Source organism: Scomber scombrus, chromosome 10 (genome assembly GCF_963691925.1).
Source record: "Scomber scombrus chromosome 10, fScoSco1.1, whole genome shotgun sequence".
Lineage (NCBI taxonomy): Eukaryota > Metazoa > Chordata > Actinopteri > Scombriformes > Scombridae > Scomber > Scomber scombrus.
In genome coordinates this window covers 11,215,231-11,229,982 of record NC_084979.1, presented here as the reverse complement: position 1 = coordinate 11,229,982, position 14,752 = coordinate 11,215,231, and the positions used below count along the sequence as shown (strand labels likewise).

Here is a 14,752-nt window from a genome sequence, read left to right as displayed (position 1 = left end):
CGGATGTGTGTTTTACACCAGTAAAAATCCAAAATCACGATTAGAAACGCATGCATTGTCCAGTGTGTAGCTGAAGTGAACATCTGGCAGGCACTTCATTCACTTAACTCAGGTCCACATTAATCTCTGTTAAGTGCCTTTTAAATTATTGTTGAGATCCTGTTTGATTTACAAATCTGAATGCTCTCCTTAAGGAAATTGGCTTTTTTTCTGTTGGCATGGAAATGAACACAAGTGTCAGTAAATAAACAAACATACATTTCATACAAGTGAATCTCACACTAATGACTATCCAATTAATGTTTTACCATGAAAGCTATTAGAACACCCACTTAAATAAGCAATGATTTAGAAAAAGTCCCCTTTTGTCCTGTGCATGGAGGTCAGAAGTCAAGGTCAGCGGGGTCAGAAAGCGATTGGAAACCTTGATTACAACTAGATCATTCTTTAATCACAAGTTTTTACACAAATTGTGCTTTAACTGCACTCATGTTAAAATAAAATGGTTGACTCTACTGCACCAAGTTTTATTTGCTCAGAAACATCAATCCTGATTGAAAGTTCACATCCACAGGTTCCCTCCTCGTCCCTCTAACTCATAACTGTTCAGACAATACACCCGGGAAAACCTTAGCTGTCTTTCTTCTCTCTGGTCATCTTGATCATGGTCTCTGGCGATCTGTAGAGGAAGATTAGTTTGTCAAACAGAGTTTCCTCCAGCTCCATCTCTCCTGTCTCCCGCACCACAAAAATGTCTGTGCATAGCTTCAGGACCCGGTCTACACACGGCAGCTCCTCAAACATGATGGACCTGGAGATCCCATTGAAGAATTCCCTGACGAACTTTCCGATGACCAGCACCACTGACATGTACAGGCCTACAATGCTGAGAGAGGTTGGACAGGTACAAATCAGTGTGTTAATGGCCCTTTTAAACTTCAAAAGTAGGTCTCAAGTCCACACTGACTTCCTGACAGACACCTCATTACTTACCCGTGTCCTGCCAGGAAGCCCACACTGGAGGGGCTGACTTTATCATTGAACACCACTATCTCGATGCTGTGACATTTGTGTTCGGACGAGACGAGAACCGGAGAGCACTCTTCCACCACCCACCACTGTTCTGCGTCCCTCTCCAACGTCCCATTGGCCTGCTGAAGTTTGATCGACATGGGCCTGAAGAAAGACAGTGCCAGGAGGTCTGGACGGTCCGAGTGGTCTGTGGGAGGACATGCAACAGGTTAAATTAAACTGCACAATTTAAACAGTAAGAGAGCATAAGGAGATGAAGATTCATCACTGCCAATATGAAGTCCCTCAGACAGTGATATATTATGATATATAAGAGAATCCTTTCTTGTGCAGTTAATGCACAATAAACAGTAACTAACCTACTTTCATCCTGGTTGCCATTTTGGACTCTGGTCCTCTGTTACCTCTCATGAACTTAGGCAGCAGAGAATTAATGATCCTATAAGACAAAACAACATAGTTAAACACCATTTAATTCAAATATATTCAGTGACGGTGCACATGAATGTCTGCCTGGTAAAAGCATTTAGAAATAGTTGCTAACATACTGTACTCCCACTCATGTATGTAGAGTCATGCTTATTCAAGTATTTTAGGTATGAGTTCATCTTAATTATAGTCAGTAGTAAGGAAACTGCATTACAACAAGAAGACCTAAGAATAAAACCCATGTTTTAAAAAAAACAGCTCTTTGTGTGCATTGAATGCAACTCACACAGGTTTACTGCTGTTGCCTTTGAGCATGTGGACGATCCCTTCCATCATGGCCTTGTCCTCAAACTTCACAGTGTGTTCTCCCATCGTCTCCACATGCATTGATATAGATGCATTCCTGAGGAGGATATAAATAAGCACAGGTGCCAAAGTTTGCTCGAGACTTTGAGAATTTGACATGCAATTACTGGACAGTTTTAATTTCATTGAGATGTGTAAAATGAAATGATGTTCATTTCGCTATCAGTGGTACTCTTTAAGTTAAACCTGAATGAAAATGTATTCTAACATGCAGAATACTCAGGAACTGAATACTTAATTAAATCATTATTATTATTTATAGTGCATAGATGGCCACAAATACAGATACATGCAAAACATGATTTTGTACACATATGCAGTCTTAGAGTAGCACTGACCTGAGCAGCGTCCAGCGTAAGGTCATGTATATGTGAGAGGAGTTGCTGAGCTCCTGTATCATGGCCTCTCGACTGGCCGGGCTGATGCTCCAAATCAGGCTGGCATCACTCTTGATCTTAGCAACAACAATGTCATCGGCCAGATAGTTCATAATGAACTGCATAGCACCCTGTGAGAGACAATAAAACCATTGTATATCTTAGAGTGCCACATTTTAAATCAATCACATCTGTATGCATCAGTGCTATGCAATCCCTCCTCATGACGTCAACATTTAAATACTTAAACTAAAAACAATCAACATGATACATTTAACAGTTATGCTACCCTACAGTTCATATAATTAATAAACTGAACAGTCTTCCGCAGAAAAAAGGAAGGGAACCGCCAGAGGAATTGAATATGCTCAGTAAGTGCATGAATACAGGCACTTAACAGCATAAAGAACAAGAATCAGCAATGTTAGTTTTCCTAAATTTAATTTGGTCATAGAATCAAATTTGATAGAAGGGTTAGAAGGGTTGGTCTCAGTTTGATGTTTAGTGTAATGAAGTGCATCTTACTGGATAGGTTGCGTAGACTTTGGTCAGCTGGTTGAATCCAGCTTCTGAGTACGAAACCAAGTTCTGCTCCTGGGCGCTCATGCTGAACAGAGGCTGTGAAAACACACACAGACACACTGGGGAGTAAAACATACATCCACACCAGAGGAAGACATTGACAACTGCAAAGTTGGAGGGCAAATAAAAACCTAAACACTGGTATAAATCATGACAATATTCAAGACACCACGCCTGAATTTCTTTATTGTATCACTTCGAGCAAAAAGCACCTTAAACAAACATGAATCTTTGTGTGGATATTATCAGCGACTTAGCTTCCTTGTCTTGTTTTACAAAACAAGCACGTAAACACTTAAAAAAATGTATTTATATCCATGCTGACCTCATATCCTGAGATGCTGAGCTGGATGGAGACATCCACGGGCTGATTGGTCACTCCGGCTGCTGATTGGACGAGCGACATGAAGAGGAGCGGGAACCAGATGATGCTGATGAGAGCGAAGATGATGAAGCCTCCCATCCCATATTTCACCACTGTCTTCTTTTTCTGCCCTGGATGGTGGGGGTATTTCTGGAGGAATTACAATGAAATGACTGTAGTTCACTTCACACGCATTGTTATTCAGTGTAAAACTATTATTTCCCATATCAATTCATTCATTTTGTCTTTAGGATATCAAATCTCAAAAATAATGACATAACATATCAGAGCAATGCATTCAACTTGTTTGTTGTGCCTTAACAGCAGTAATAAATAAATTGATCTATAACTGCTCATATTCTAGTTTGATAAATCATCAGTCAATAAGGGATGGTGAAAGAACATGGATAATGATGACAGTGATGATGAAATACAGTGAGCAACACACACACACACACATACCAACCCACAAACGCACACTCACTTTTTCCGACTCCCTCCAGCACTTGAGGATAAATATGTTAGCATAAATGTCTTCAACACAAATCCAACTGGACAGAGACAGAGTGGTGTCGGTCCAAACCCAGTCCATCACCGCCCTCAGCTCCGTCAGGAAGGGAACCATTCGAAACCTGGAGGAGGTACAATGTTGTTGATTTCATATAGTGTAATTTGTAATTAATTATTAAAGCAAGAAACCATTTTCGTACCCTTGGAAGAGGAAGAGGTTTAGGTAGTTGTAATTTTTGGTGAGGAAGTTGCCCAGAATGCGGTTTGGGTAGCCACATTTGATCTGGTAGGCAGACAGGCCGAAGTATATACACTTTACAAAGTACCAGAGCTGAGCAATAGGGTTCCGGTTGAACCTCCTGTAGAGCAAAAATCGACATGATCAGAGAAGGCATGAATGAAAATATCTTGTCAGTGTCTTAAGGACCTGACAAAGCCAGATGTTTCACAGTCTAAAAATAGTCTTTAAGAAAATGGTGGCAATAAGGTTTACCAGTTATTATGTTTCATAACAATCTGGATCAATCAGTCAATGAACTATCCTGAAATTGAATGGAAGGTAAGTAGTTATGAGGATAAACCCAAACTAGTCTAGCGATACCAGACAATTGGAGATCTCCCCACCTATTGATTTTCTCCTCATTTCTAAATGTAAGTTAATAGTTAGCTAACAAACCTGCACCGCTTACATTTTGTCAAGGACCACACTGAAAATGCATATCACCGATGCAATATGAAGGACCGTCCTAAAGATTGGTTTTGCAATGCAGGTTTTTAAAACTCTCCCCTTTGTTTCCACCCAGTTTTAACAATGAAAACTGTGAGATCATCCTCAGTCTTGAGTTGAGCAAAGCCTTTAGAGACATACTCGATGTATGCTTACGTAATGTTTCATAATCAATAAGTCCTTACAGTAGTTTTAATTCTAAACGGCATCATATTTTATACCATAAGATCTGAAATGTTTTTATTTGTTTGTGTGGTGACGCTGTAAACAGTGCTCAGTCTCAAGGTTAAACAAATAAATTAATGAATGATTGAATTTAGATTTCCACAAGCTTGGACGAATGAATTCAACAAGTCAACTAAACATATGAGGAGAATAAATCAGGTTGATGACCTCTCGGTGACCCCGGGGAGGATGAAGAACATCCAAAAGTGTATGCCGAACACCAGGACCACTTGGAAAACACACTTTCCTAGCAGGGTTTTCTTAAGGTAGATGGCTCGGTCCACTATCATGGTACCGAACTGCATGAGCAGCATGACCAGGAAGGCTTGAGGGACCTGGTCGTCCGACAGGGACTCTGTGATGTCGACTGCTGCAGAGTATTTCTACAGACAAACATCAGCATCATATACTGTACAGTAATAACATTAATGTGTATGTATATTCTTGGTTTGATGAGAAGCATTGCACAGTCTTACCCCAAAAGCCCAGTATCCATATATGGTGACGATGAAGTTGACCACCTCGATGAGAAACATGAGGGCGTAGACGTCACACACGGGACTGTACTCTGGGTGGATGATGTCATAGAAAAATTGCCTTATGGGTAAGTAGATGTGAAGAGCACTGTTGAAAAACATAAATTAACAAAAAAATAAAGTATCAGAATCCAAAAGAGGCAGAACACTGGATACAGAGTCGTGGACAAAAAGAGGTGAATGTAAATGAATGTACAAACACAGTAGCTCCTTCTAGACACAATATCTGAACCATAAACAAACCCCAGAAGACAAGAAAACAACGCACACTTCTATGATGGTAGCTTTGGATTGTAGCATCCTCTCTCTCATCAGCTGTCTGATCCTCTGCTTTCTGGTCAGTGGAGCCTTTTGCTGGTGCTGTCTCTTCTTCTTGCTGCTCTGCTTCTTGGGATTCACCTCTCCAGTGGAAAAAAAGAGAGAAATTGTAGTCATATTATGTCATTAATGTCCCTCTGTCATGAGAAAAAAAGACAACAAACTGCAGGAGCGGACTTGGATGTATTCACCAGATTCTGCACACTCTCCCCTCTTCCGTCTAAAGAACATGGAGGTGGTGGAGGTCTGCAGAGGGAGGAACCTCAGCCGGCGTGGAGCTCTTCCTGTAGTGCCCATCTTATCTCCTCCTGTCATCTTTTTCTTGTCTGCCTTCTTCTTCAGCTTCTTGAAGAAATCAGGCATCTCGACCTCCTTGCCGTCCCATAATCCGTGACACTGTGTGGAAACATTATACATTCGATTTTTTCCAAATTAAATATATATAAAATACGATTGACAAAAAAGACTATCTCCATGGCAATGTGGCTGGTAGTGTCTTACAAAACATTCAGCAGCTGATACATTTCAGTGGTAAATTCTATGACTACCTTGAGAATAGAGCGGTGGAAGAACAGAGCGAGCAGCTGAATGAGGTCAAAGAGGACATAGCCGTCTTTCTTCTCCACCCCAATGATGTTGGGCAGGGCAAAGGGCCGCTCAGCGTTGATGCCTCGGTAGGCAGAGGATGTCCAGGGGAAGAAACCGAACTGGAAAAAGTACTTCACCACAACGGTCAGCTGAGAGAAACAGAAACAATTATCACCAAATCAGGGTTAGAAGGTAACTTCTTATATGTTCCTTATACATATCAGAGTTTTGCTATTTGAGTTACAAATTGATAAAAATCTTATAATAGTTTCTAAAAAAAATAATGATAAAAAAAAAAATAGACATTTGGAGAAAATAAACCCTCATGCTTGACGATTATGTTTAACACACCACACCTCTGTGTAGATAATGGCAGTCATCCAGAAGCGTTTGGTCGGTCGGGGCACAGACAGCATGGCCCAGAGGAAAATGAGGATAGGCAAGATGAGGGAGAGGAATGAAGCTGACACGATGTGGTTGAGGATGATGACAAAGTAGCACAGCATCTCTGACTTGGACACCATGGTGTTGTAGAGGGCAAACATCAGCTTCAGCGGCCTCGGCAACAACAGGAAAAACTTATTGGACTCTTCGATCTCGTCGCTTTCAAACATACTGCAGGAAAGATGGGGGGGAAAGAAGGCAAGAAAAGACAGTGAGGAACAAACAGAAAATGATTTTGAAAATGTTTTGAAAGTGTCCATCACACATCTTTCTGCATCTACTGACTTGTTGAGCAGCAGCTCGCTGGCAGTGAGGTTCCTCGTGTCCTGACTCAGAGGCCGGGGCGATTCTGTGAGATCTAGACTCTCTATGTCACCCTCCCTGAAACCCAAAGAGGTGCATTTTGGGGAATCAGGAGATCCCTCTTCTTCTCTATGCTGTGTTTCCTTGTCCATCTCTTCCCTCTCCTCCTCACAACCGTCCTCTTTTTGTTCCTCCTTGTCAATCTCTTCCCTCTCCTCCTCACAACCGTCCTCTTGTTGTTCCTCCTTGTCAATCTCTTCCCTCTCCTCCTCACAACCGTCCTCTTGTTGTTCCTCCTTGTCCTTCTCTTCTGTCTCTTCTTGTTCTTGCTCATGTTTCTTTTCCTCCTCTGCGTCCTCCTCCTCCTCCTCCTCTTTTTCAAGATCTTCCTTCTGAAGGAGGCCTTCCTCACAGCTTTTGTGAAGAATAGAATCAGAAATATTCTTTAACTTCAACAATCAAGGAAACACTGAAAGTACCAAACATAATTACCCTACAATATAAAAAGGTATAAATTGTGATATTCTGTGTAAATCTAAAATTGATCATACAGTATAACACAAATTATGTATAAAAACTTGAATGAAAGAACCAAATGAGGCACTACTCCCAAAAAGCGCGATTCTAGATTTATCATAGAATACATCTAATTTACTTATTAACGTATATTGACATCAATTACTGGTGCTGGTGATCACAAGCCCACAGCCCAAGTCTGTGTGCCAACCAATTCTTTTTAACTGTTCATAAACAGATTTCTCTTTCACCTTGGTAAGTCTTCATCGGTCTCAAAGGAGTGCATGTCAAAGTTGGCAGTTTTCAGGAGTCTCCGTCTGAGTTGGTCAGCAGCCGACATCACAGTGGGAGGTTCATCCAGCTCCTCCTGGGTGGGCTGCCGGGAGCCCAGCATCGTCTCGTCTGTCATACAGCTGAAGTCAGCAGGAGGGAGAGAGAGGATGAGTATACAAGATTTTAAAAGAGGAGGTACACTGTGAATATGTTGTTTGCATCTGTATGATTGGCTGGCAGTTGTCACTTAAGCACATCTGCAGGAAAGAGAATGAAAACATAAGAGAGGGAAATATTTGACTGACTCAGCATTCTGTAACTCACCTGGAAAAGCTGCTGCCCCAGGACACTTTGGACGCTTGATTCTTCAGCTTGGCGTAGGCGACATTTGAGGAGGGGATGGCAGGTGGTGAGCAAGGAGGGGGCAGGGATTCATCTAAGTCATCCTGAGATGACAGTGTGTTCTGACGGGACATCCAGTTTTCATAAAACTGCTTTACGCTCTCCTGGCTCACCTCTTTTCCCTGCAGAGCCAAGGAGCGAAAAACAGTGTGTGTTCAGACTATACCTCCACAAATTAACTTTCGTTACTAGTATATATTCAAATTCAGTATGTAAAACAATTTGACATTAAAGAAATAAAGGGTTTTCAAGAATATCATATACATTTACAGTTTACAGTATCCCACCTTCTTCTGCTGCTGGCTGAGTAAAGTTCGCTCAAAGCACAGCACCTTGGAAATGGCTATGTGATCTCCACAAAATGAGTTCAGACCCTGCGTCAGGTCGTCAAGGAGGGACTGGAAGAACACCCAGCTGAATTTCAAGGTGTTAATGAGCCGCTGCAGAATGTTTTCTGGAAGGAAAAGACGAGTATACAAGTGAATCCAGTATGAATATATCATTCCAGTCCAGGTTGTTTCTGCTCTTCATTTACAGTTTTACAGCTGCTGCTTTGTATTACAGCTATATTCACATCTCTGAGTGGTTTGTTGCTGTAATGCATTCACTTCTTTCATTTTGTTTTTCACCTGAGAAGCTCACTGTTTTATTACCTTTTTCCTCCTCTACCTCCCCTTCCACGGTACTTTCATCCAGTTCATCCTCACTAGAGTCTGTTCGCTCAATACCTGGAAAAAAAAGAAGATTTTACTGTTAATTCAATCACGCTCCAATGGTGGTGGCACCTGAAGAAGCAGATGTTGACTCATTGGTCAGCGTGTCCATCCAACAGTTTGGTCCACAGGAGGATATCAAAAACAAAATGGTCACGTTTCCATAAAGCTTCTGGTATGTGTTCATCTCTAGGAACATATTTGATATCCTACTGTTTACCAAACATTTCGCTGCAGATAAATCCTAATGTTTTTGTTGATCTGATCTTTCCACTCAAGCCTTCATATCCACTTTTACACAGGAAATACAGAAATTTTACTGCAATCCTGAATGAAAATTCCAACTTCAGAATCATCTCTCAATGTTAAATTAACACCAATATAATTTTAATTATATTATTACATGAAACAAACTGTCTTTCATAGTTTGCCACTCTGACAATCAAATTCAAAGTGACCTGATTCAATTAAGGTGCTCTACAGGGAGAGATGAGGTCCTGTTATGTGTTGGTCTCTCACCCTGCTGTTTCTGCAGCTCTCTCTTTGCTCTCTTCTTCTCCTCTTTCTTTATTTTCTTCTTCTCTTTCTTCAGATCCTTCAGAGCTGACTTAGAACTGGTGGCCCAGGCATCGTAGGCCAACTGGGATATCGGAGACACAGATACACGACTCAACTGATGACATTACAATATAGAAACAGTCTTCATGGAGCAGCTATAATCATTGAGTACGTGGAGATCATATGAATGTATCCTTTTCATTTGTAACTGATTTTCATCTGTTGGTTTGTTAGCTCTCACCTGGAAAGCAGATTTCTTCTTTGGTGGTTCTTCCTCCTCTTTCTTCTCTGTAACATCCTCTTCTTCCTCCTCACTGTCACTCTCAAACAGGTGGTAGCCACAGTTGTTTTCCACTGTGTGAAACAGAGCAGAGCACAGAGCAAAAAACAAGAGCAGTTTGTTGGGAAAACAACCCAGAAATTTAACTTAAAGGAAAATAGAGCAATTATCATTCTTTCATCTGTTCTGTGGTGTTGCTGCTCACCTCCAGGCTGTGAAACCCAAGGCTTCCACCATTTTCCTGCATCCCTCTTTGCCTTCTCATCATCACCTGGAAAACACAGTCTGGTAATTTGTCTCTACTATTTGCTGATTTTCTCCCTTCACATGTTAAGGATTGATAAGCTCCATAGTGTAAACGCTTATGGGTATAGATCAAAGTAAAAAGGTAATTATAAAACCGGACCAAGTACCCCATATTGACATAAAATATCTCACAGCATAACTCTTCATTATATATTTGGATGTAGTACAAATTATACATGACCAAGTTTTTTACTAAATATGGAAGATCTGTCCCAACCCAAAAGATGAATATTTTAATGGAGTGTCTCTATATAAGTGTGAATGTCTGCTCATGCTTTTGCTGGTTAATTAACAGCAGGAACAAAAAATAAACCCTTGTGAGCTACCTGCTGTCACCTGCTCCTGATCAGCAGGAAGTCCTGGTTTGTCTGCTGGTGCCGGCCGACCCTTTTGTTTAGATTTGATCTTCTCCATCCTGCAGGAAGGTGGTGGAAAGGTAAGTTCAGTACTGACTGTTCACTACTTTAAAGAGAGGATAAATGGGAGGTTGAAAAGTGAGAAGTTTACATGTGTCTTACTGTTTCTTCAGTGTCTCCACAGATTTCTTCTCCATTTCCAGTCTGGCTGCAACCTGCTTCTTCACTTTTGCCTCAAACAGCTCAGCGCCCCTTAGAGGAACAGAGAGGTAAAGGAAAAGAACATGATTACTTTAATTGTTGTTATCAACAATCTGGTCATTTACTGCTGCTTGTGTCTGTGAAGCACCTTAAGACTTAGTTTAGGTTGTTTAGGGGCTCTTATGACAATTATTATTTACTATAACAAAATGACAATTAAAAAAAAAAACCATCACCCCTTGCCATAACGTTTGTTGCTTTTAGGTATGGTAGGGACCTAACCAGGAGTACATACCTGGAAGCCAATATCTTAGAGGCCTTGAGGTCAGACACCACATAGAGGAAGTAGTAACTGAGGAAGACCCTCCTTTGGGCCAAGAGGACAGTGAAACAAATCGCATCCCACACAATGCCAGCCTCGCCCTCCGGCAGCTCACACTCATCGTCAGGATCAGCTGAAACACACAGAAGATAAAAGAATAACTCACTGGTAACTTTGACAGAACTCTTAGATGGCATAAATACATTCTCAAATTTGTTCCAATTACCTGTTCGTATCTAATACAGTCAATAATTCAGATTTTTGTCCATCATGAACCGGAGCACTAACCTCACGTATTGATGTAATAAGGCAAGTACCATTTATTAAGGGTTTTACAAATTGTACCTTATGGCTTCACAGTATCATAACATGCATTTTTTCTTTTAATATCCCTCTATAACACACACAGACACTACAAACCAAAGAATGTACTAAGGTTGAAGGTGTCAGTTACATTATCTTGTTACAGACACTTACGGACATCGTAGCCTTTGATGGTGCAGAACATGCTGAAGGCCTGAATTAACCAGCAGCCATTCTTCAACAGGCTGTCCAGGTAGGCACAAGAACCGAGCTAACATAGAAGAAAAAGGAAATGACAGAAAGAGACCAGAGGAAGCATTACAAAAAAAATAAGGCAATAATCAATAGTATAAACTGCTGTGCTGCAGTAACTCACAGACAACAGGTTCTTCATGGCGATCACAAAGCAGGTGTAGCCAATGAGCCAGTCCCACAGTCGCAGTATGTATCTGACAGGCTGCATCAGCACGCTGCCTCCAAACAACATGAAGTAGAAACAGGCCACCAGGTAGCCCAGACAGAAGATGTTAATCCTTGTGGTGCCGGTGATGAAGATGAGGCAGAGTACCAGCCAGAAGAAATAGCTGAACACAAATACCTTCACCATGTCAAGGTAGCACCTGAAAAAAATGTTGCAAAAGTCATTTCTTTCACTACTGTGAAAAATATACAAGAACCAGAGATTTACAGCTTCCAAGAACAACACTAACAACTCTCTCAACACTCTTTCTCTTTAATTATGGAAAAAGACAGAGATATTTTTTTGGGGCGAGGGAAAAAAGCGAATGCTGTAAAACAAAGTAATGGTTTCCTCACGGTTTCCAGGCTAAGCTAATTATCTCCTGGCTGTAACATATTTAGTCATATTTAGCGTACTAATGTGAGAGTGATATCAATCTTCTCATTTAACTCTCACAAAAAGTGAATAAGCGTATTAAAAATATAAACAGAGAATATTTATCAATGTGCTTCATAAATGACATGAGAGATTATCAAAAGTTTTTCAATCGACTAATTGACTTCAGAACTACTTTGTAATGAGATTATTACAGTATACAGTTGTAATATCTCAAAACATCAAATCCCACTTATATCATGTGCTGTATGTGTTGAAAATGATACCATCGACAGTCCATTTCAAATTTAAAAACTAGTTTAACTTTCGACAATTAAACATACAACATCCACCAACTTCATCAGCCATTTAATTTGATTTGACTCATGTTCCATGAGGAAATTTTTGGTTTTTGAGTTAAAATATATTCTGTCAGCAGCGAGATGTCAGTACTGAGACAGTGAAATGAAGCCCATAAATGAAGGCACTGGTCTATGATCTATGGTCTAAATGGAAGACGTCTGGGAGTGCTTATCTAGCAATTTCACTTTACCAGAAGAGCTTTCATGCATTTGATAACACGTATAAATTAATGATCTAATTCAAGCCCTTAATGCTCCTAAAACAACCACAAACCAGCGTGATGGACTCCCAATTCTCCTTCGGCAGAGCTTAACCTACAAGGCAGGAAGCTGTTTGAAGAGATTAACTAAGTGCTGGATTATTGAGTTCAGGCTGTTTCCTGTTCTTATCCACAGAATACATTTAGATATGAATGAGTCAACTTCAGGGTGAGGAGAAAATAAATCAAGCATCATATTTTTTGATAATATAGATAACCATGACATTTTTAAATAGACATCTACTCTTAGTTTAAAAACATCCTTTGTTTCCTTTGCTTTACTAAAAAGGTAAAGGTAAGATCTGAAGAGCAGGGTGGATATTCCTGACCTGCAGTGAAGAAAGTTGCTGACAGGTATGAACTGGTTGAAGGAGCAAGGATCCAGACTGCGGCTGATCTCAACGTTGTCTCCGGCCAGCAGTCGCACTACTGCTCGGTTCTCCTCCTCAAACACCTGCCACTGCAGAGAGGAGCAGAGCAACAGGAGGTGGTCGTCTGCAGAGAGCAGGAGAGACAGAGGGGAAGTCAAAATCTGAGGAGAAGAGAATAGGAATAGAATAGAGGAGAGGAGATGACAGGATAGGAGAGGAGAGAGGAGAGGAACTCACAGAATATGAATGAAGGGTTGGGTTTCATGGCGAAGTCGGGAAGGTAAAACCACTTAATGACATTTGAGGTCAAAGGTTGAACAGCGGTCCTCCAGGGGTAATCTAACAAGTGAATAGAATCATCATTAAAGTCATTTATCAAGCAAAAACAAAGCATATTTTAAAATACTTCTCTGGCATTTTATCAACTGATCAATTTAACCTTAAAAATAGTTATACATCTTTCATGCTATGTGTTAATTTCTGTGATGTTTTTGCACTGGTTTGTTGTAGTTAATCAGTTTATATGGTGCTCTTCTTCTGTGGACTGAATCACTTTCAGTGTGCCATTGGCTTTACCACACAGGAAATAAAATAAAATATGCTTTTCTTGAACTGGATGTAAATGATAGTTTCAGAGTTTCATACCAACACAGAAAGCAGGAGGGATGCCGATGCAGAGAAGGTACTGCAGCACCATGAGCCCAGCTGTGAAGCAGCAGTATTTAGGCCACACCTCCCCGATAGCTTTCCTGCGACGTCGTGACACGACAGCCAATAAGGCGCAGGAATGGAGAAAGGCATAAAAATCCATCCTCTGACCAATCACGTTGACGGCCACAATTAAACTCATCTAGGACGAAAACATGGATTTATGTTAAGATGCCAGATACATTAAACAGTGAACAGTGAACTAAAACTTACCTCAAGCCCGAATTTGTAGAAGCAGAAGTTGATGAAGTATTTGATGCAGGGCAGGATGCCGTGATCCAGGTGCTGCCGAGTGATACCTTGGAAGATGATGCTGAAATGCGGGGCCTTCAGGTTGTTACGGAGACGGAAGAAGAGCTGGTGGCGATGGACAGTCGCCTCGAACACCAGCAGGCCCAACACCATCAGATGATTCTGCAACACAGAATACACAATGCACAATCCAAAAGTAAGATTAGGGGAAAATGTGGGAAATATTTTAATTTGAGATTTTTGGGAAATATTGGGAAGTATTGGATGTTTGCAAAAACTAACTCAAACTCTTAGATCAACACCATGTGTGTCTCTTTAATTAAAAATGAAGTTAGCAATCACGTCATATGTATAATTATTACTAAAATCTGATCTTTTTGTGCCTGGTCCTCTGCCTGAGATCATCAGTATCTAATCAAAGTTCATTACAGAGTCCACCTTCTCCGGTCATACTAACCACAGTTTCACCTCTAGTAAAGATGAGTATGTTAAAGCCCAAAGCTCTTACTTGATTGTATAATTGAACACAAAAGTGTGATGATTGATTTTAATGAAATTTGAAAGCTATACAATTTCCATGACTGTAACTTTAGCATATGTTTTATCTTACCCTGAGACAGGGGAGGATCTTGCCCTCACACTTGAGCAGCGCTCCACACCAGTAGATGGGGTCCACAGGCTCGACGTAGAGAATAGACCTTCTGAGCAGCTCCATCATGTTCCCCCTTATCTCCACTCCATCATCCAAGTCTGAGCTGTTGGAAGGTACCAAGCCCTGAGATACAAAAGACAAATATGTGTAAGTTAGAAAGTATGTGTCATGCTTGTGTCTAAGTCTGAACAATGATACTGGGAGTACATGACAAAAGACAGTTTATACCGTTTAATTTTAATGCCCGAATTCAAACTCCAAGGCAAGATAACTGTTACAAA

The 14,752-nt window shown here is 40.7% G+C and overlaps 1 protein-coding gene across 1 annotated transcript in view; it reads right to left on the bottom strand.

Moving 5' to 3' along the window:
- Window positions 1-630: 630 nt before the first annotated feature.
- The window catches only part of si:dkey-11f4.7 (piezo-type mechanosensitive ion channel component 2), a 28,315-nt gene continuing 14,193 nt past the window's right edge, over window positions 631-14,752 (bottom strand). The window contains exons 24-56 of the mRNA XM_062426632.1: window positions 14,430-14,594; window positions 13,781-13,981; window positions 13,505-13,709; window positions 13,097-13,198; window positions 12,818-12,983; window positions 11,408-11,651; window positions 11,206-11,302; window positions 10,702-10,861; window positions 10,368-10,457; window positions 10,176-10,264; window positions 9,749-9,814; window positions 9,505-9,617; window positions 9,225-9,345; window positions 8,646-8,720; window positions 8,280-8,446; window positions 7,915-8,114; window positions 7,569-7,730; window positions 6,784-6,879; window positions 6,411-6,669; window positions 6,015-6,203; window positions 5,658-5,862; window positions 5,417-5,549; window positions 5,089-5,236; window positions 4,781-4,995; window positions 3,861-4,019; window positions 3,635-3,782; window positions 3,112-3,300; window positions 2,730-2,822; window positions 2,166-2,335; window positions 1,748-1,864; window positions 1,392-1,471; window positions 994-1,219; window positions 631-886 (exon numbers count right to left, since the gene is read on the bottom strand). Coding sequence (XP_062282616.1) covers window positions 631-886; window positions 994-1,219; window positions 1,392-1,471; window positions 1,748-1,864; window positions 2,166-2,335; window positions 2,730-2,822; window positions 3,112-3,300; window positions 3,635-3,782; window positions 3,861-4,019; window positions 4,781-4,995; window positions 5,089-5,236; window positions 5,417-5,549; window positions 5,658-5,862; window positions 6,015-6,203; window positions 6,411-6,669; window positions 6,784-6,879; window positions 7,569-7,730; window positions 7,915-8,114; window positions 8,280-8,446; window positions 8,646-8,720; window positions 9,225-9,345; window positions 9,505-9,617; window positions 9,749-9,814; window positions 10,176-10,264; window positions 10,368-10,457; window positions 10,702-10,861; window positions 11,206-11,302; window positions 11,408-11,651; window positions 12,818-12,983; window positions 13,097-13,198; window positions 13,505-13,709; window positions 13,781-13,981; window positions 14,430-14,594 — 5,106 coding nt within the window. The remainder of the gene's footprint in view (window positions 887-993; window positions 1,220-1,391; window positions 1,472-1,747; window positions 1,865-2,165; window positions 2,336-2,729; window positions 2,823-3,111; window positions 3,301-3,634; window positions 3,783-3,860; window positions 4,020-4,780; window positions 4,996-5,088; window positions 5,237-5,416; window positions 5,550-5,657; window positions 5,863-6,014; window positions 6,204-6,410; window positions 6,670-6,783; window positions 6,880-7,568; window positions 7,731-7,914; window positions 8,115-8,279; window positions 8,447-8,645; window positions 8,721-9,224; window positions 9,346-9,504; window positions 9,618-9,748; window positions 9,815-10,175; window positions 10,265-10,367; window positions 10,458-10,701; window positions 10,862-11,205; window positions 11,303-11,407; window positions 11,652-12,817; window positions 12,984-13,096; window positions 13,199-13,504; window positions 13,710-13,780; window positions 13,982-14,429; window positions 14,595-14,752) is intronic.